Raw genomic sequence first — 20672 nt, 5'->3', positions numbered from 1 at the left:
TCGCGCCTTCGATATTGTGTAACGCGCCGCCTGTAACGATCACTGTAACGGAGGCCCCTCCGTGTTGCGAGGATTGTCGAACGTCCGTCATCGTTGGAGATCGGTGAGAAAACCACCGGTGATCCATATCCGAACTGGTTTCTCGCGATTGTTCGAGGAAAAACGGAAAGGAGATATACGAACGATTCTCGTTTTCCGGACCATTTTTGCGTTTCGACGATTCGCCGAACATCTGCCGCGTTCGGCTTTTGTTCAGGCAGATTTCTCGTGCATTCGGATTCCCCTCGTGCCTCGGTACGCCCCGGATGTTAATATTTTTAGGCCTCCCGTCCACCTCGACAACCTGTTACAAAACGATCACGCGACGATGCGTGTCTTCGATGCTCGTCGTGTAACGCGGACTTCTTCAGAATTGCATCCTCAGGAAGAGTGACCATTTTCACCTTCTTTTCCATACCTACGCCTATGAACGGTCAAAGTAGCGTACAGCTGATCGACGCCGCGATACGCATGCGCCATTTTCTCCAGGAAACTAATTCGATTGGTCCCTTCTGATCAGCCCCCTGATCTGATTGATCGGGAGGCGGAGCTTATGCGTAAATATGCACCAATGATGCATGAACCTCATAGGCGTGGGATCTAAAAATAAAAGAACAAAGGGAATCGCAATTCGACGAAAGACCTTCGTTCAGTGTGTAGGTAATGTGCATGAACGAGAAGTGTTCAGTAGTGTGAAATAGAAAAATTATTTTTGAGATTATCGGAGTAAATAAAAAATGCCTGTTATTGGATATGCCAGTGATGAACGTGATACGATGTTAATTAGTCAACTTTGTCGTTGTGATCACGATCCAAATGAATATTGTTACGGATCTCCAGCTCTTTGACTGTTTCATTGGTAGATGAAACGAAGAATACGAGAGTACAGGATAAAATTGAGAAAAATGACTGAATAAATAATGTAACGAAATGTGAGGGGTCGGATAAATTGTAAGTCATTTATCAGTACTGACATAACCTTTATCTGACGTGGTTCGGTATGGAAACTGATTACTAGCCGGAGCAGAAGATTAAAAAAAAAAACAAAACAGAGGGAATATCAAGAACAAGACAAATGGCATGGATTAATTAGTTTATTAATTATTTGATTAATTGGTTAATCACTTGCCAAGAGAGAAAAAAATAAGAAGGGAACAGAAGAGAAGAGCAAAACAAATTACTGCCAGTAAAAATGATAAGGTTGGATTTAAATAATCATCAACTGCACAACAACGCATAATTGCCTGATTGGCAATTACGTTCAGAATATAGAAAATAAAAAATTATGAATTTTTATAACAACGACGACGAGAGTAGAAATAAAATAAAAGTAATCCTGACCAAACACAGCAAAAATGAACTCTTTACTAAGATCAGTGACATCCGTAGGGAACAAAAGGGATGTACTGATAAAGGATTCCTTGCAAAAGCAATTGAATACCAGCATCATAGACATGCAGAATTTCACAGAAAGCGCAGAAAGTTGCCCTGTAGGAAATTGCGAGGAGGCAAATAATCTTTGTTCAGTTCTCGAAGCACTTTTTTTGCACGGGCTGAAGGATTCGCTTTTGAATCGAGTGACCGAAGCTCTCAGCAGTCCAGACTTTCAGTCTATGCCGCAGCCCAGCTTCTGGGGACCATTGCTCGTGTTCTCTCATAGACAAATAATAGATCAAATTCAGAGCCTTACGCAGATCACTACGGAGGTTGGCTACTGCAGAGCCTGGGTAAGGCTCGCTCTCAACGATGGACTTTTGTCCAGTTATCTTTGCTCGATATGTAGGGACAACTCCGCCTTGAAGCCTTACTACAATCGAGCAGCTTTTGTGAGAGACACAGATCTTGTCGATGCAGCTCAACGGTTGATAGAGAGCATAGATTACATCCACTTTGATCTCGCTTACAATACAAGTCTGCTAAATATTTGGTCTACCACTCCGTTGCTCATGGCAGCGGTCTGGTCACCTTCTTTGAAATCTTTTCCAGTCTCCTCCGCAGTCGATGTGGCTAAAACAATAAATAGCGAATTAACTTCAAACGACGATTTTGACGAGGTAGAGGTTGCAAGCTCAATCGGTAGTTTGGGATCCCTGAACTCCTCACAAAGTGCTCTCAACAATCTTTCCTCCATTAACGAAGACGATGCATTGAAAATCATCCTGAGTAAGGTGAAAACCGTTAAATCCAATGCCAGTCAGCCGAACGGAGAATCTGTGAACTCGCAGAGTCAGTCTCAAAAAATAAAGGAGGAAGTTGATCAGAGTAAAGTGGTGAATGCAGAGATTGCAAATGGTACAACAATCGACAATGAACCAGAAACGGAAATCGATACAACTTCGAGTGGCGAAGAGCAACCGGTTCAGAACAGTGATCCTCTAGATACGGATGCTGTGGCTACTACAACCGTTGGGAATTCTCTGATAGGTAAATTGGGTTGGTCGAGTTCATTCGAGGACTGCGAATCCACGTTAAATTCCTCGGCACCTTCCCAAGCCTCCGGCGCCGAGGCACCTCGAACACCGACCGATTCGAGAACGTACGATGCTCTGATCCAGAGTTATCATACCGCGGGATACGCAACGACTCCAGATCTGAGAGAATTCCTGAACGGATCCGCTCCACGGGAATCTGCGCAAGATAGTTCTGCCGCGGATCAGAAATTGCTTCAAGGAGTCGAGGTGATTTCCCGGCATTTTCGACCTCCGCATCCGAGTTTCTTGCTAAATAAATCTCCTTTTCTTTCCTCCAGGAAGCCGCAGCCCGAGCCCTCGAACACCAGTTGGGAAAATTGCCTAGAGAGAAGGGTTTAGACACGCAGAATTACAGTTGCTTGGGGTGCGGCCACGCGATAGGAATGACGTTTTCCAAAGCAATAGTTTGCAATTACACGGGAGAATATTACTGCGCTAATTGCATGGCGGAGGGAGAGCTCCTGATTCCATCACGGGTGATTCACAACTGGGACCTGAAGAGGTATCCGGTGAGTCAAAAGGCAGCTCGATTTCTCACGAACTGTCCGGTTCTTCTCGATCTGAAGATCTTGAATCCGCGGATATACATGGCCGTCGACGACATGGCCCAGTTGCAGTCTCTGAGGATCCAGTTGAATCTGCTTCGCGCTTACTTGTTCACCTGTCGCGAGCCGATAATAGAATCTTTGCAGCAGAAGGTCACCCCGCGGGAATACCTTTACGAGCACGTCCATCAGTATTCCGTGTCGGATCTCCCCGACATCCCGAACGGCATAATGGCACAGCAGCTTCAAAAAATCGTTGAATTCGCCAGGCATCACGTAATGAACTGTTGGCTCTGCAGCCAAAAGGGATTCATCTGCGAGGTTTGCGACAATCCAAAAGTCATCTACCCCTTCGATATGGCGACGACGTACAGAGTGAGTAGAAAATTTTCGTCAATGAATCCCAGAGGAGGATTATGGAAACGGGATTGAGATCGAATTTGATTCTAGTGTGCGGCTTGCAACGCGGTTTTTCACATCGATTGTCTCAACGCAAGTTATCCCTGTCCGAAATGTGAGCGTAGACGGAAACGAATGGATCTTCCGCTTCTCGATTTGGGGAACGCGGAGTTACCTCCGGTCACCGAAACACCCGCATCGGTCCCCCAGAGTTAGTTCGAATTAATTAAATTAGAGCTTTGCTTGTATGCGACCATCAGATATCGTATGAATATTATAATACCTGACAAACCTTTGTAAATTTTGGTATTTTTTAATGTGATAAAGTTGAATCGTTTTGATTCGTTTCTGGTATGTTTTTTTTTTTAACTGAAGGAAGAGAATTATAAGTGTACATTGATATTGATCCATAATTATTACTGTCCTTGTTATTTTATGTATGTAATTATATTTATTCCCGGACGAAAATTTATTCATATTTTACGTTTTATTGTAATTTACTGAAAAAGATTATTTTTTGGAGACATACTTTTCGAAAAAAATATACGTTTTACGATGAATATCATTATAATATATATATATGCATTTTAATTGATTTGTTAATAAAGTGACAAAGATGATATGAAATAATAAAAATTTGTACGCGATTGAAATTCCTAAAATTATGTAATATTGATTATAAATACAAATATATAATATATATAATTGTGTATATAATATATATACCTATGTATAATAAATTTTTTATTTTATTTATATGTACAAAAAAGTAGTAAAATATATATATATATATAAATTTGTAGTCTATCCTACGTTATAGAATTTACTAATCATCGTATTATAAGTATCATTTGTATTTATTTATAGTTTAATACTGCTGCTCTATTTGTACGGTGAAATAAACTCAATGTTTTATTTTTTGTCTGTTTAATAGCCAAGGATCATAGAGAACAAAAAATCGAATAACATTTTCGATAATTCATGTGAGAAACTATACGAAGAGAAAGATTAAAAAAAAACAAAAAAAAAAAAATATTCACACGAAGATATTATTGTCATGAAACGCGCGCGTACGTATATTTTATCTATTGAAAGATTCGAAAGATAAAGTAAAATTATTAATAACGAACTTACGGAAAACACCATGAAACTAAAAATATTTCCTATAAGATCACTCGCGGAACAGAGTCACCGAATGAAATTTTTTTTTCTTTGCCGTCCGGTATTTAAAAAGAAATCACAACGAGAATGATTATCGTTGTCAAAAATTGACGCAAATATATTCGACGATATATTCGGAAAATTTTTCATCCAACTTTGGGAGGTGTTTTTAAATTTATTTATCGTTACCTTTTTTGACTCTGGTTCCTAGAGTTTTACGAATACCTATATGTATTTTATTTAGAGAGCACAGTTTAAATCTATATCTCATCTTAATAACAAGTGAAACTTGTATCCCTAAGTTTGATCCCGATTTACCTAAAAAAGTAGAATTTAATTATGCTAGTTATAATCTCAGGATGTACCATCTGGAAAATTCTTGACGTAGAATATCGTAGACACCTAATCGATCCTGAATTCCGTTAAAATTAACCTCAGCGTGCGTTTTGCTCTTTTCCTCATCTATGTAAGAAAAAGGATATCTTTGATACTTCAAATGTTTTTCCTTACCTAAAATCTTTTGATCGAAATGAATTGTTACTTTCGTAGTTTCGTTCCTTTCTTTCAGTACTACAGTTTGCCCGTTCTAATTAAATCGAAAGAAACAAAAAATTAATAAAAGAATCTCTTTAGAATCAGTCGGTGTAAAATTGAAAATCAAAAGGAAACAATGGCGGTCGTTTTCCCTCTAATTATTTGTACGTCCAAAATGCTAATCGTATTTCTAAAAATATTGTACTAAACGAAAACTATCTATTATAAGTCTTATCACGTGACAGCTAAGCGTCTATTTTTTTTTCTCATGCGGAGGAAATACTATTTCACGTTTTTCGCCTACAATGGCGATAACCCATTCATTTTTTTCATAGGTAAGTTTTAGTTTCGCGATTTTTAGTGCGTGTGGAAAAAGAGAGCAGGTAAAAATTGTGTGTTTTGTGTCTGTATTTGTGTGTCGAATAAATAATATTTATAGTTATGTGATCGTGTGTAGAATGAATGCAGAAAATACAAAAAACAAAAAATCTACCAGGGTTGAAAAAATGCTAGTGTATAATGATACGTATTAAGTCTGTGGAGAAGTTAGAGATAAATATAGGGATAGAATTATTCGGTGATTGAAAATTAATAACTCGTGGCAATCTGTTACGAAATTGGGAAGAAAAAAAAAGGGATTCTCGTAGACTGAAACATGAAATCGACGAATAGGAATAGGAGAGTGTGATAAAGAGAATGAAAATTACAATACGGGCGCAACAATTTGCCTGCGGCTAATGCGAAGATTTTGGGAAATACGCGGAAGGTAAAAGTGGTTTGTCCAAGACCGCGCGTCTCAACCCACCCTGCATGGTGCTCGTGACGCTTTTCGGTCTCGTATTCGCCGATAACGGAGGCGGATTGTTATTCTCCGCGATCGTCGGCATGGACGAAGTCCCCGGTGCGCTGGTGACGGTCACTTTGCCCAGGAGATTACCTCTGTCCATCGGGGTGCTGGTGCAAGATATCTGACCCGGTTTGTTAAACGCGGTTAAACCACTCGACGTGTCGGTTATTCCCACACCCGTATTTCGCGCGGTTGTACGCGCCGTTTGATTAATATTCGGATTTTGAACTATCGGGTTTCGGAGGAGGTGACCGGTCACCGGTACGCTGGATTGGGGACCGTTTGACGCGGCGGGAGTTCGCGCTTCGAACCTCGAGGGGAAGCTTTTGCTCGTCCTTGGAAGAGTTAGCTGCACCGAAGATGGAACCATTATGGGCTGGGCGACGGTCGCACTCTGAGAAGGCGACTGATTTTCAGCTAATCTTCGGTTCAGCCAGCTGATGACTGGATAAAGAAAAATTGTATAAAAACGGTCAGTAATGGCTGTCTATCAACTTTCAATACTCACCATTGTCGTTGTTCTTTATTATCTTTTCTTTCTCCTCCAATTGGGACTGCAGCGTTTTCAACTGCTCCTTTAAAGCTTCCGCCGCCGTCTTTGATTCTTTTGCTTCCTTGGCACAGGCTTCCATTTTGCTGTCCAGTTGCCCGACTTCCTTTTGCTTTGTATCTAGCAATCGTTCTTGCTCCAAAGCTATGCTAGTCCTGAGTTTTAACTTGGACTTGGTGGATGCAAGCTCATTTTGGAGTTTGGTCAGAATCTCGTTTGCCTTGACGAGTTCGTCGCTGAGATTTTTTAAGGAATTTTGCTTTCGTTGCAGTTGACTTTCCTTCTCCGCTAACAGGTCTTCCAGGTGCTGTTTTTGTTCTTTTCCCGTCTTTATCATCTCGGTGTGCTTGTTCACCAGAATACATTTGTCCTTTAGTTCCTGTTCCAGGACTGCTACTCTGGTACGAAGAGTATTCACGGTCTTGTCTCTGTCGTGATAGTCTATGTCAAGCTTTGAGTTTTGTTTTCTGACGAGTGCCAAATCTCTTTGGGCTATGCTGAGCTCCTTCTCAAGATTTTGCATCTGTTTACTTTGCTCTTTATTGCTCGCTTCGGTCAGAGAAAGCTTTTCCTTAAGGGCTGTGTTCTGTGTTTTCAGTTCAGCCAACTCTGTATGTAGCTGTTTCAAGGTTTCTGCGTGCCTCTGATCGGCCTCTGCTTTTTCTTTTTCTCTCTGCTTTTGCCATTCGAATGTTGCTTGCGCAAGTCTGTCTTTTTCAGCACTAATTTGCTGGGAAGTATTGATTTGCAGTTGATTCATTTCCGCTTGACATTTCTGTTCTATTTTTTCAAGTTCTTTAGACTTGGCTTCGAGCTTATTAGTGAGATCGGTGAGTCTTGTTTCCAGACTGACGGCATCTCTCTCTTTGCGTAGGCAGCTTTCTTTCAGTTGCTTTATTTTCATTGCCATATGAGTCTTTATATCGGCATCGCTTGAGGGGGCAATATTCAAACTCAAATGACACAAGTGTTTGAAATTGTTTGTCTCAACCAGTTTGAAGGTCCAGTCGCCAGCCTCTTCTGCCAGCAGAAGAAGGAACTTCGGAGGTGCTTGCGAAAGGCCAGATCGTGGTATCTGACATTGTTCCAAGAGGCATATCAACTGCGTGGCAAAGTTATCAAAATCTACCAGTAGACCCTGCTGTGCCTTCAGCACTTTGAAATCGTCGTCGTTAACGAACAGCGAGTAGAGGAAGCAAGGGTCATCGTCGTCCGATAGAAGAACGCAGAGGCTCTGAAAGGATAAATAAGAAACGTTGAAGGAAAGCATTTCGAAAGCGTCTCTTCGAAGCTTGGAATGAGGTTAGAATAAAATTAGCTATATCGTTTATAGCTCACCTTTCGACAAACGGGGCTGAGGCCAGCGTGAATTTCAACGTTCACACGAAGTTCCCTTTGGCGTTCTTCCTTGTGCTGTGGCTTAACGTAAACCCTTTGAACTTTGGTGTATAAAATTTCTACGTTGTTTAATTGGAGTCCAGGATCACCGATCATCCCACCCCCCGCTATGTTGTTCAAGTAATTCATCATCGCTTGGCTTCGGTATTAGAAAAGGGCTGCCGATCCCCGGCCGTGTGATAATTTCGGCAGCATATTACCCCTCTCGAATATACGTTTCATTTGTGTACTTTGTGATTATTTTTTACCACCAAGCTTTATTATCAGTCAACATTCAAATCCCTCGCTGCTCAATACCTCACGAACGACGCACGCGTACTGATAGTGCTGACATCCAACAGCACGAACACGAATCCAAGAGAACTCCACGGAACCCCCACCCCCGTGCTCTTTTCACCCCCACCCGTTCGGTTCCCGCTGTAATTGGTCGGTCAAAGAGGGTAACGGTAACCGTTGGTGGGATCGTACGCGGGTCGTTTTCCCGCGCAAGTTAGAAAGCTCGTCCCCCATTCGCCGAACTCGTCGGGGCGATCCAATGAGATTCAAGTATTTAGGTGATGCAACGTGTTTCCAGGGATTACCGCTGCGTGGCGATTCCGCCCGCCATGCCTCTGCCATGCGGCTGATCGAGAGGTTCGAGTCCCGTGGTGGTGACGGGAGGCGTGAAGCTATCAGAGTGCGATAATAAGAGTGACGATGAGTTTATCGGAGCAGTGTCACGGTGCAATATGTGGGAATTGGTGACGAGCGATTGTCGAAACGTTGACCGCTCCGTTTGTGAAACAGGGCAGATGCTGCTCTAGTGAATTTGCAGTGATACTCGAAATACCGAATCGAGGGTCTGCAGGGCGGACGGTTGATCCGGGGAACAGGTAAGCCTCATTTTATATTTCCCTACTACCTATCCCTCAAACGAAACGAAAACCAAGAGCCGCCTCATCGTCTTCGCCGAATATCTCCTCGGATTCGCCCTGGACTCACAACGACGACTTCGTGGAGCCGAAAATCTCACGCGCGCCTTTCACGTTCGGTGACGTTTCATCAGCCCACAGTTCAGCGGTATCCCGATCCTCAATCATTGCCTTCGAGGTTTGGAATTCCTCCGACAGTCCACGCACCACTTCCACCGATCCAGCCTGGAGGTGATTTTGCCGACATCCGTCATCCTGGAACGAAAAGGAAGTGCTGCCGTTCGCCGCGATTCCAGGAACTACTCGACACGGAGATCTTTAACGGGGAGGATCGCCGACTCGCGAATCATTCGACAGAGGGACCTTCGTCCTACCTATTCATCGAGATTACTGACACCTTCGCGGGATCCTGTCATCCTTCGAATTTTCCAGTTCCTAGACTCCTGTGCCATCAAATTAACCGTGCTGTGGACGTCCGAGAAACGCTATTTCATAAGATACTAAAAATAACATCATCACTTTGCGATTTATCATTAATTTGCTTACATATGATAATTCTATGATTAATCTCAACTCATATCGAGTAATGATGAGTTTGGACATTGTCCTCATCGCCTTCTGAAATCTCAGCGTTGAAATTACGGCTAACTAAATGCCCCGAGGCGAGCAAGGATCCAGAAATAACGCTCCCTTTGTATCCTCCATTGCCTTTGGCGTAAATATTTTACACCATAGAAGTGGCAAGTCGAACACCAGGCGTCATGTCGCCAGAAAAAAATCGAACCGATTCTCGCTCATAATATCAGAATCGAAGGAAACGAAGCAACCGAAGAACGTTGAACGTTATGAAAAGAAAAAAAAAAAAATTGGCATTACCCTTGCGAAAAGTTGGATCCTTTCGATCCGTCCTTAATGCCAATTTTAAAACAAGATAATCGCACCGGGCAGCTGGCGGAGCGAATTAGTTTCTTTCGATCGGTTATTACGCCTCTCCGAGTCGAACAAAACCCTCGGAATGGCTGCCCGTGGCGAGGAGGAGTACCGGCCTCGGGGGCTCCTCTTTCATCTTGGAATATTGGGGCCCTCTCTTAAGAAACCAGCGAGCAACTACATTCGAGCATTTCCGGCAGCACCTGCCCCTGCCGACAAAAGAAAAGAAAAGAAAAAAAAAACCTTCAGACAACCCGACGACGAGTCGAGACAAGTCCTGGCCTGCCGTCGTCATGCACACGCAGGTTTTCTTCTCACCGCCTCCTCGTCGTTGCGACGCACAGCACCTGACCGGAATTCTTTATCTACGAAAAAGTAAGTACGAGAAGCCGACCAAATTTTCACACAACGTCGACGAAGTCGCCCGATTTCTTCGGGGGAACGAAATCATCTGCATCGGACGATCGGTGGTCTGGATAGCGGAGTTTTGTTTTCGCTACTTCGGAATAACGTTGCGCAGTTGTTGCGTTTATACGAGAATTACTTGGAAAAGAATCACGTCGGCCGAAAATCCCCGGAGCTCGGTGGCTACCGGAATTTGAAAAAAAAAACTTCCGTCGCTGAAGATGCGGAGGGAAAACCGACGCGGATATTTTACCAGGAATACGTCACGGTGTCCGCGAAACTCCTAGGCGAGTTTTACGCCAGTTTGCCGTTTGCATTTCTTCTGGAAAGTGGCAACCTTCGAATGTTTTGCCGTTTCGTTTTACCTCAGAGTACAAACGAACGTCGGAGTCGCTCGCCTTGGCACTTCTTCCAGTGTTTTCTAAACGCCGTCTGGAGTCCTCGATTTTGACTATCCTGGGGACGGTTTTATCGTCATCAATCGCTGTCGTTTCGTCGAACGAGAAAAGCCACTCGATTCGACGACGACCTGGCAACGTTTGTAGACCGAACTTGAGCGTTCGGAAAGAAATCCTTTTTCCGCACACGCTGAGCTCTCGGTCCTCGTGCTCGCCAAAACGCGGCGCAGAAGGACGTGTGCGTAGGCGTAGCAGCATCTACACGCGCTAAATTACCCGTACAATACACATCGTTCACGAGGAAGACATTACATAGATTTCTAATGGTGATCGGGCGCCCACGTTGCAGGTAGGGATTCGGCCGACGTTGCCGCTTCGTCATCCGGCAACGCATGTTATCTACGCATTTCGTAGATGGCTGTAAAAAGGAGAGAGAGAGAAAAACAAATGTAGGTACTCGGAAAATGTTACAAACGATGGACTGGGATCCCTCGAAGCCGGAATAATAACTAGACTCGCTCGAACAAGTATTCAAACGCGAACTTCAGATCGGCGAAGCAAAGGAGAGTAAAAATACTGTGCACATCTATCGAAAGATACGTGCAACTTGGGAGTAAATATGCAGCGTGGAAAACGGATAATGGACGTAGTTTTCGAAGCACCTGAAAACGCGCGGTGTTACACGCGTAGAGAAATATCGATTGAAATTCCATTAGCGGTGTTAGAAATCCACCGATCTGAGGATAAGACCGAAACACGTAGCGTTTGCCAAACGAATGTGTGCGCGAGTCCTTAAAGAGAGAAGTGCCGAAACAACGGCGGATTCGAAGTTGCTTTACAACAAACCCAGGCGCCTGGGAGGTCGATCGTCGACTTGGCAACAGCGTCCACCCGGGCGTGAGGCTAACGAACGGCATTGCCAAATCTCTGGGGCCAACGCGACGAACGGTGGGAGATTCTCCATTAGCTTGAACCGCGAGTCGATGTTCGATAGAAAATTTTTATCATAGGATTTGAACACCTTTTTCTCTCACCTTCGTTACCGTCGTTATTCATCGTTCGCTCGCTCCCGTCGCCGTCATTGGCCGCGATTCCGCGACTTCGATTGCGGTCGATTTCTTCCTTGGAGGTATTTTTTTCCTAAAGTTTCAATCATTATCGTCATCAAGGACTATTCCGATCGTTCGACGTGATCCGATATCTGGTGGGTGGTGTGTGTAAATGCCGCGACCTTTGATGCCTATTCCCAACGTTTCCCGACGACACGGTTGCTCGGGAACCACGGCGATCAAAGGAACAAAAAATAAGGAAGGAAAACCGTCGGACCAGAAAAAATGAACACGAGTTTTCGAGGCGGTGTAGGACAACGCGCGCAACGTTCGCTCTAATCGTTTTGAATCCGTTTCATCGAGCCTATCAAACGCGTCAATTTTAATCCAACGCAAAAGTTGGCTTCGACGGCCTTCGGCCGGCATCACCTTTAATTCCGACGCGGGGTGTTTCGTCACCCACGGAAGCCCTTGCAAACGGGAAAAATTTCCCCGTTTCCCGTTACCCGGACGAGATCGGCGGGCGATTTTTTGCGCCGCGTTCGGAAGATCTTCGATCTGTTCGGTTCAGTTTGTTTTTTTCGTTCGTTTCACCGTTTCCTGTGCGCTCGCAACGCCGCGATGTAGCCCCCGGTCTGGTCCGTCGTGCCCCGAAAAACACGCCGCGTAGCGATAAAAACCCTTTCACCTCCGTCGCAAGATGGCAACGTGTTCTGGTTACGCTTCCGTTTGTTTTGTTACCGGTGGGCTGCCTTTTACCGCGATCATTTACCGCGTCGCGACACCTCGAACGACGACGATAACAGCGTTGAGAAAAAAAAAAAAAAAAAAAACACCGAGGATATATGGAACGATCGCTATTTCGGAGCGGCGGAGGTGGCAGGGAGGCAGGCAATACGTGCCGCGCGTATCGCCTTTCAATAAAACTTATCGTCATTCATCGCGTTGTTCCCCCCTGCGTTTCCTGTAAACGAACAGGCCTACCTACCTACCTACCCCCCTACCTACCTACCTACCCACAATTTTCATCCGTTAGCCACCGCGGTTATTCAGAAAACTCATTCATCCGACGTAGCGTTATTGTTGCCACGATTTTATCGTAATACTAATAATGGAATACCGAGTCTAGCAACAATGTTGCGGGATTCGGTTTCCGCTTGGCAACAACGCCGCTCAACGCCCGCTGCCCGCTCGGGTCGACTGACCCTCTCCTCGTGTGCGCTCTAGCGTGCCTACGAACGAGCCGCCTCACGACTCTCGGCCCGCTGCAGCAGCGGCGGCGGCCCCCGATCCTAAAGTCGGATTATACTTTACAAGGTATACCGGCCTTAACGCGCGCATGCGTTCCCACTGCCCACGGAACGGGGTGCTCAACCTCCGAACACCTGGGCCGTTCGTCGTCGTCGTCTCTGTTGTTGTTGTTGTTGTAGCCTCGGATAAAGTATTTATCATTGAGAAAATGACGGGCGATAAGGAATAGTCGGTCCGATATCATCCTCGGAGTTTGGCGGCTGAGATAAAAGAGGCGCCGATAGCGTAGATCGGCGATGTGTGGTCGTCGTCGTTGTTCCTCCTCCGTTTCGGTGTCCGACGAAAGGTCGAAGATCTCCGGTGACGGAGAACCGCGAAGCGCCTGTACTCGACGAAGTACGGGGTTCACGAGTTTGCGTTGGTACAGTCTCGGGTTGGTAAGTATTACTTACGGATAGATGTAACAACGCCAGACGTCCCATCGCGAGAGGCGCGCCCCGTACTTTTCTTTCTCTCTCTCTCTCTCTCTCTCTCTCTTACGCCTCCTACGTCTGTTTACAAACTAAAAGGATCGGGCGAGTCGCGCGCGTGTGTTTTTGTTGTACACGGTAGGCGCGCCTGTGTTTTTTCTCCGACACGCGGTTTGCCCCGCGTCTTCAACGGGACGCGTTGAATTTTTTTTGTTTTTCAAGTCCTCGCGTCGTCGTCTTCGGCACGTCCAGAGGGCGGCGTCAATTTTCATCAATTTCTACGCCGTTACGTCACTTCCGCTCCCTTCGCCCTCTGGTAACTCCAAACTTATCTCTCCCGACATCCCGAAGTTCGAGCTTAATTTCTCTCAATAATTTTCCGAGAGGCACTCTTTCTTCCTGTCCTCGCTAACTGCACCGATTCCCGAGTAAAATAGAAAAAAAACAAAAAAAAACAAAAAAAAAAAAAAAAGAAGGACGCGGATTTTGACGGGGAAGTTCGAGCTTCGCTCGGCTCGGGAGAAACAAGTCCTTCCAGTCGAGCGAAGGGGCTTGAGGACGTGATAGCCACGTGAACGAACACCCGTTATCGTTCGATCTCATTGTTGGGCTTCTCGGAAGTTGAACTTCGCGGCCGTACGAGCCGTCGCGAAGTAAACCAAGGGGTCAGGTCTTCTCCCACCGATCCGCGGTGCGCGCGGGGGTTTCGGTTTCCGCGGCCCCCGTACCGTCGACCGGTCGACCCGTCTTTCTTCCCTCCGGGAGGTTCGGTCGGTACGGGTTGACGCTAGACCGATTAGCCTCACGCCGTTTCTCGTAGGTAGTCGTCGTCACCGCGACCGAGATGGAAACGAGAACGGAGGCGCTCGGTGGACCGTGAAACGGGGGGACGACTTTCTTGCGCGCCCTTATCCCCCTTATCCCCCCCCCTTCGCGCGACTGAGTATCGGATGGAAAAATGAAAAATAAAAATCAAACAAACAAACAGACGAACGAACGAACGAACGAAAAAGCCCGCTCGGTCCACCACCGCGGCTGCGTACACCGACCGTGATCATAAGTGGAGCATGTGAACATTGCGCGATGATTTGATTTAGGTTTGCGCAAAATATCCCTAGTCGAATCTACAGCAGCGCCACAGCAGAGGAGGCCACCGGCCACGATCCGTCATGATCCACGGCGTGTCAACCTCACAAAACTGACGCAGCCATTCAACGACGATTCAACGATAAACGAGACGCGTTGGCAGTCCGAAGGAGTTAGCGATTAGAAGTTAGCGTGCAATTATTATCCTTGATGCGTCTCGTTTATCGTCCTTTTCTTGCAACACTCATTTCGAATGCGTCAATGGCGAGTGTCTACTCTGTCATCGACGGAGATCATCCTATCCTATTTGATTCACCGTATCATTTCTCTGATCAAAAATAACAACATCGGTCGTGTCTTCTACGATTTTATCTACAGATAGATTCTAATATTTTCGGTAAACGCGCCGTGTATAGTAACAGATCGTCGCCGGTCGATTCGATCCCCCCCACCTGTGCCGTTGCGCTGCTGTGAGATTCGTCTAGGGATATTTTGCGCCAACCTAAATCGAATCGCGCAATTTTTACATATTTCACTTGTGATCACCGTCGGTGTACACAGCCGATTTTACTCGCGACTTCTCGAGGTCTTCGCGAGAGCTTCGTACGGTCACCGTCCACCTCGTTATCTCACGCGATTAAAAAAACCCGCGCCCCGGGTCCCGGGGATCGGGTGGTACGTAGCCGGACCGGTTCCCTGAAATCTTGATTCTCCTGTATACTTCGGGCTTCGTGTCCCACGGGCGAAGTAAGCAATTACCGAAAGTCCCCGGTAAAAAAGGTATCCGCCGCGGAGTCGAAAAACCGACTCGTCGAGTCTCCTCCGGAGCCCGGAGCCCGGAGTTCGCCGGTTTTTTTTTTTTTTTTTCTTCGATCGTCGCGCTCGCCCCTGCCGCCGAAATACTACCGACGCTCTACGTCGAGTCCGTAGTAAACGGCAACGCGGAGAGCTCGGTCAGCTGTCGCGCCTCTCGAAGTCGTATTTTGCCTCTGCCTCCGGCTCCTCTGTCTTACCCTCCGGTCCCCGGCCTCCTCTCTCTCGCTTCGGGGGATCGATGGAAACGATCGTCTCTGGTATCCTCAAAATTCGTCTATACCGTTGTATAGTCGCGAGGAATACCGAGTGGAATTAACGCCCCCGCCTCCGGTACTCCGCGTTACTTTACGCCGCTATGTTATTGTTATTGTTATCTCTCACCACGCCGACGGAGTTTCGGTGGCTATACCGTATGCTTCGGACCGACGTACGTATAAATAATCCGACGGGGTAGCGCCCGCCTTCCAAAAGGCCTTTTCCCATGTCCACTTCGACTTTGGACGGTCAACGTCGCTCGGGTTGACGTACATGAGATTTTCCGGAACCGGAGCGCCGGGTTTCTTTTTTTTTCGTCCCTCCGCCGTTTTCGACACGGCCAATCCAAGATCATTTGTCGCGCACCTCCCCGTTGACGCGGGTAGACGTCGGCGGGGGCTTGACCCGCATTCATATTTTGCCCAAGTGCCCTCGGAAGAACGCCTACGTAAATCTTGAAAAAACAAAAACCAAAAAAACAACAAAACAAAAAGAATTAAAAACGAAGCACAGAAGGAACGACGACGACGACGACGACGACCGGGGGGAGAGAACCGGTCGCTCGTGAAGTTAGGTGAGCACGCAATCAGTGATCCGGCTCTACTCGCGGCAGAACCTGTTTTAAAGTTCTTCCCTTCCTCCCGTAACTATACCTGGACTTTACTACACGGTTGCCGTGGGAGCGCCGACGACTCGCATCCAGCGGTTTTTTTTTCACCCGTCCTGAACTCTCGGAGTCCCGGCGAGAAAATGGTCGGACTGGAGGAGAAGAGGAACGAGAGGAGCGAGAAGACCCCGGTTCCTACGGCCGTTTATTGTCCATGGAAAACGTTCGACGACCGGCCGACCACCTCCGTCCACAATCTCGGCTCGACGATGGTCGCTAAGGAGTCACCGTGTAGTCCGCGCGTTGCGCCGAGCGTAGATTAATGGAAGCCTCGTGACCCCTCGGTGTTCCACAAAAGTTGAAGAAGTTTGTACACTTCGGTTGATTTTCTACGAAGCGCGGAGGAAATCGCCGCGGGTAAATTCAACCGAACGATATTCCGTCGTGGTTCGAATCGCTTGGCAAGTTTTACGTAGACGACTAAGACGACTAAGACGACGACTGAGACGATGTGGGAGACTTTCGACGAGGTTCATATAATCATACTGCTGATGTCAGCTGGTTAGACGGGGACGGTAAAAGCGATTAGGTGTACATTCGCTCGCGGTCTTTGTAACCAGAAGTGGCTGGCTACTTCGGCTGAAGGAGGCTAGAGTCTCAGACTCGGTTCACATTGTGCGCGCGTTGATATTCCGGCTACGGAAAATTTGATCGAAAAGTTTCGACGCGATTAGACGTACCGGTAACGCTATTTGGAACATGAACCTGATGTCCGATCGAACAACAAGATAAGAAATATCTTTAACGGAAACGATTCTCGCGTTTCGAGACCCGGCGGAACGTCGGATTTTTAGAATGAACGTACTTTGACCCCAGGAACACGAATCCCTTGAGTAAATTGAGCTACGAATTTTTACCATCCAGATGTCCTCGATTTTTCACATTTTGGATCGATAAATCGGCGATAACTCGTTCAATTTTATGGATAGACCAATTTGGGTCTCAGATTCGGATTTCTGAGGTCAAAATCCATTAGAATAGCCTTCAAACCCAGATAAAAAACAATATCGGGTTTTGACCCCTTTGAATTTTTTCAATTTCTGGGCAAAAAATAAAGTACTTTTAAAATCGATCGCAGGACACTTTTCTAACGTAATTCGACCCCAGGAATACGAATCCGTTGAGTAAATTGAGCTACGAATTTTTCCCATCGAGGTGTCCTCGATTTTTCACATTTTGGATCAATAAATTGGCGATAACTCGATCAATTTTGATCGATAGACCAATTTGGCTTTCAGATTTGGATTCCTGAGACTGAAACGTACGAGGAAAGACCATAGAAAGCCGTGAATAAAAATTGTCGAACTTCCGACCCAATTTTGAGAAAAATCCAAGAATTCAAGCTTGGCGATTTCTCGGCTTGGCAATTTTCGATTCAATCGAGTAACCATAAATCGTGGAATCTGGCTGAAATAGAACAAAAACAGAAGCCCTTAGCGAAAATCATTCATACGGTCCATCTTGATCTCGTTGTACTCCAGGTTCCCCGATCGGGGCACTCTTCGTTGCCCGATTTCGTCCACGGGGTGTGAAGACAATCGGTATCTCTCGAAATCGTTCGCTGCGCAGATTTCGTCCTCCCTTCTTTTTTTCCCGTTCGCTCCTTCGTCCAGCTTCTTCCATCGGGCGCCCTCCACCGCTTTCGGCGGATCGTTATGGGGCTCTGACAAAAATCCCTCGGAGTCTCTCGCACCTCGATCATCGTTCGACGCGTGCTCTTCGTAATCATAGATGGAACGGACGGTAACTGTCTACCCGTGTGCCGTGGACCAGTTCGTCGAACGCCGCTCTAATTAAAACCACGTATATATATACATATATATATATATATATATATATATATGTAATCAACGGGTAGCTGCGGCTCGGTTATCCCCGCTGACGCGCTGCTATACTGTTGCACGTAATCACCGCCGCCAATAATGACCGCGGCCCCCAACATCGGCGCGCTACGACGACCCAGAAATAACGTTTTAAACGAGCCGTTTCGATAGCGATATTGACGTTTGACCGAACCTCACCGTGCCACGTTTGCTCTCAATCCAATGTAAATACCTAATATAATTAAACACGTTGAGCGCTAGCCGGAGAATACGTTTCCAGATCAATGAGCTACCGAGCTGCTGCTGCTGCTGTTGCCGCTGCTGCTGCTGTTGCTGCCCGTATATGTCAGGGGTCACCGACCTGAACTCGGATAGAAACAGAGAGAATTATGAATTGTTCCGTAAAAGCACTCCGAGCCATCCAACGCCCGGGAACGACGTTTCGCGGATCGCTGAGGCACGGAACTGCAAAGCCGGTCGGAAAAACGTTGCGAAGAAAGTCGGACGACCAAAAGATCGAAGAAAAAACATATGAGCGCGTGACGAATCCGTATACACGTATCGCGTACACATATACACACGAACGGGATAGGTGGGTAATTTCGTTTTGCGCGGAGGTTTTTAGAAAGCAGCGCGAATCTCCGTTGCGATTCTTTTTTTTGTTCTTCTTTTTTTTTTCTTCTCTGTTTCATTTTTTTTTATCACTCACCGTTGAAATTTCAACGGTTATCTTCCGAGGCTGTTTTAATCGAGTGCGCGCGTCACGCGGTACGCGGTGCGGCGCCCGAACCGCGTCATCGTTACCGCGACATTTTTCGCGACTGTGTCGCGAGTTCCTCGACGACGACGTGGAAAGCGGACCGTGTGTACGAAATGTCGCTGAAAAGAGAAAGACCGCGAGGGACGCGAGGAGGCGAAGGGAAGGACCGAAAATTCCTCTCGGTGAATTTCTTCGCGTCGTCTCCAGTCTTATTCCGAAATATCGTTCGTTCCCCGTGCGGAAGTGGTCGGCCGTGACGTAGGCGAATTGATGAAAATAAACAAGATTCGTCGAACGCGCGATGAAAAGCGACGACGAGTATTCGCGTGACCAAAGATCGCCGAGAACACGTTTGTCGGCGAACGGAATCTCTATCGTTTATCGTCAACGGTGGTGTGTAGGAAAAACTTTCGAGTTCAATCTCGACGACGGTATTATTTTCTCGCTCGCGGACAAACCCTGACCGCGTTTACGCGCGACGGTTTCGTAAAAACGTCGCCGCGAATTCGCTCGTCTTCGTTCGTCCGCCGTACAATCTGACCTCCCTCGGATCGTATCGCGAACAATTGATACGCGCGTCGAAATACCGCGCTTTTTAAACGCGCCGAAACGATACGAGTCAACCGGGGCACTCGCCGAGTGAGTAGTAATTGCGGCTGGAACGCGCGATGCACAATCGTCGGTATTAATTCCTTTGTCCGAAACTTTCCGACGCCGACAATGCGAACGAATCTCCGCACGTCGGAAGACCCTCGCCGTGACCCTCGTCGAAGCGAGCAGATGATGAAATATATATTTTTTTTTTTTTAGTTAAATCACGCAGCGGGGTGACTTGCGAAGAAAGGGTCGGCCGAACGAACGACCGAACCGCGCCCCATTGGTTCGCAACGTCGTTAGTTATTCGCTGTTTCGTTAGCCCCGGAATATGGAAGTTTCTGTAGCCGATGGATGTGATGCCTCGATCGCTCGAGCGGAGCGAATCCATCGGGCCGATTCGAGGCCAGGGTAAGATCTCGCGTTACGCTGATAAATGAGAGAACGGCCGCGATCAACGCGATCAATGATCACGAGCTACGCTCGCTAGTTGACCGAAGGTACACTCGGCTTGATCATAAATAGTGTAGTTGAACACTATACACGATGAGATTTAAGTTGGCACAAAATATCCCTAGAGGTTATCGGCATTGTAAAATTCCCCTAGGGATATTTTGTGCCAACTTAAATCTCATCGTGTATAGTGTCCAACTACACCATTTATGATTAAGTGGAGTGTACACCCTGCGATCCACGAATGTCGTCATCGACGCCAGACAGATTTTGAATCACGAAGCAAACTACTCCATTTATGATTGAGCCAAGTGTACACTCGGCCTTAGCAAAAGTGGTGTGGTTGGACAACAAGCGATGAGATTCAGGTCGGCACAAAATATCCCTAGGGGCAATCGCCATTGTGAATTTCCCTAGGGATATTTTGTGCCAACTTAAATCTCATCGCGTATAGTGTCCAACTACACCATTTATGATTAAGCCGAGTGTACCCGCCGCGATCCACGCAACTCGCTATCGACACCGAACAGAATTTGACGCACAAAGCAAAATGGTTCATCCGAGGACTGCATCGTCTGGTGGTGAGCCCTGCGAGTCTCCGGAGCGTATCGGACGGTGATTTGGTTCACTCGATGTTCCTGGACAGAAAATGTTATCCGAATCCACATAACATCGCTGTGGGACTCGTCGAGCCTCCGGCCGCAGCAGCGTTGCGTCGGTTTTTTTCGTACCACTCGAAGAGCTCTTTATCTGGCGAAACGGATCGTTCCTTCGAGTGTAAAGTAAGGGAAGGATACGAAGTAGCAAGACTTCCGCCGGTTCGCGATGCATGCGCAACGAGCGATAAAATATTATTCCGA

At 46.6% G+C, this 20672-nt stretch overlaps 3 protein-coding genes across 4 annotated transcripts in view; 2 read left to right on the top strand and 1 right to left on the bottom strand.

The window, feature by feature from the left end:
- Positions 1 to 400: 400 nt before the first annotated feature.
- LOC105684059 (sorting nexin-29) lies at positions 401 to 4487 on the top strand. Its single transcript, XM_012397165.3, has 3 exons — positions 401 to 2717; positions 2789 to 3430; positions 3506 to 4487. The coding sequence occupies exons 1-3, from the start codon at positions 1395 to 1397 to the stop codon at positions 3668 to 3670; spliced, it is 2130 nt and encodes a 709-aa protein (XP_012252588.2). The 5' UTR covers positions 401 to 1394; the 3' UTR covers positions 3671 to 4487.
- On the bottom strand, positions 3762 to 8391 carry LOC105684061 (spindle assembly abnormal protein 6 homolog). The gene is made up of 3 exons (XM_012397168.3): positions 7885 to 8391; positions 6505 to 7780; positions 3762 to 6440 (listed from the first exon to the last, which is right to left on the bottom strand). Exons 1-3 carry the CDS (start codon positions 8074 to 8076, stop codon positions 5884 to 5886), a joined length of 2025 nt encoding a protein of 674 aa, XP_012252591.2. The 5' UTR covers positions 8077 to 8391; the 3' UTR covers positions 3762 to 5883.
- A 206-nt stretch (positions 8392 to 8597) lies between these two features.
- Positions 8598 to 20672, top strand: part of LOC105684001 (inositol-pentakisphosphate 2-kinase) — a 44845-nt gene continuing 32770 nt past the window's right edge. The window contains exon 1 of one of the 2 annotated variants that reach the window (XM_012397046.4): positions 8598 to 8816. Coding sequence is in view for 1 of the 2 variants with exons in the window: in XM_020851215.3 (XP_020706874.2) it covers positions 9871 to 10160 (290 nt within the window). In the remaining variant the exon portion in view is untranslated. Of the gene's footprint in view, positions 8817 to 8842; positions 10161 to 20672 lie in introns of those variants that run through there. The other variant, XM_020851215.3, reaches the window with a different exon arrangement.

This window comes from Athalia rosae, chromosome 5, assembly GCF_917208135.1.
Source record: "Athalia rosae chromosome 5, iyAthRosa1.1, whole genome shotgun sequence".
In the NCBI taxonomy this organism is placed as follows: Eukaryota; Metazoa; Arthropoda; class Insecta; order Hymenoptera; family Athaliidae; genus Athalia; species Athalia rosae.
This window is presented reverse-complemented; position numbering and strand designations above follow the sequence as displayed.

What these genes read in the sequence shown, in the direction of transcription:
- LOC105684059 (XM_012397165.3), top strand. Translation starts at nt 1,395, where the DNA reads ATGAACTCTTTACTAAGATCAGTGACATCCGTAGGGAACAAAAGGGAT. An exon ending in AATTGCTTCAAGGAGTCGAG is followed by an intron (nt 2,718 to 2,788) that starts GTGATTTCCCGG and finishes TCTTTCCTCCAG; the next exon opens with GAAGCCGCAGCCCGAGCCCT. An exon ending in ATATGGCGACGACGTACAGA is followed by an intron (nt 3,431 to 3,505) that starts GTGAGTAGAAAA and finishes ATTTGATTCTAG; the next exon opens with TGTGCGGCTTGCAACGCGGT.
- LOC105684061 (XM_012397168.3), bottom strand. Translation starts at nt 8,076, where the DNA reads ATGATGAATTACTTGAACAACATAGCGGGGGGTGGGATGATCGGTGAT. An exon ending in TCAGCCCCGTTTGTCGAAAG is followed by an intron (nt 7,781 to 7,884) that starts GTGAGCTATAAA and finishes TTATCCTTTCAG; the next exon opens with AGCCTCTGCGTTCTTCTATC. An exon ending in AATAAAGAACAACGACAATG is followed by an intron (nt 6,441 to 6,504) that starts GTGAGTATTGAA and finishes TTCTTTATCCAG; the next exon opens with TCATCAGCTGGCTGAACCGA.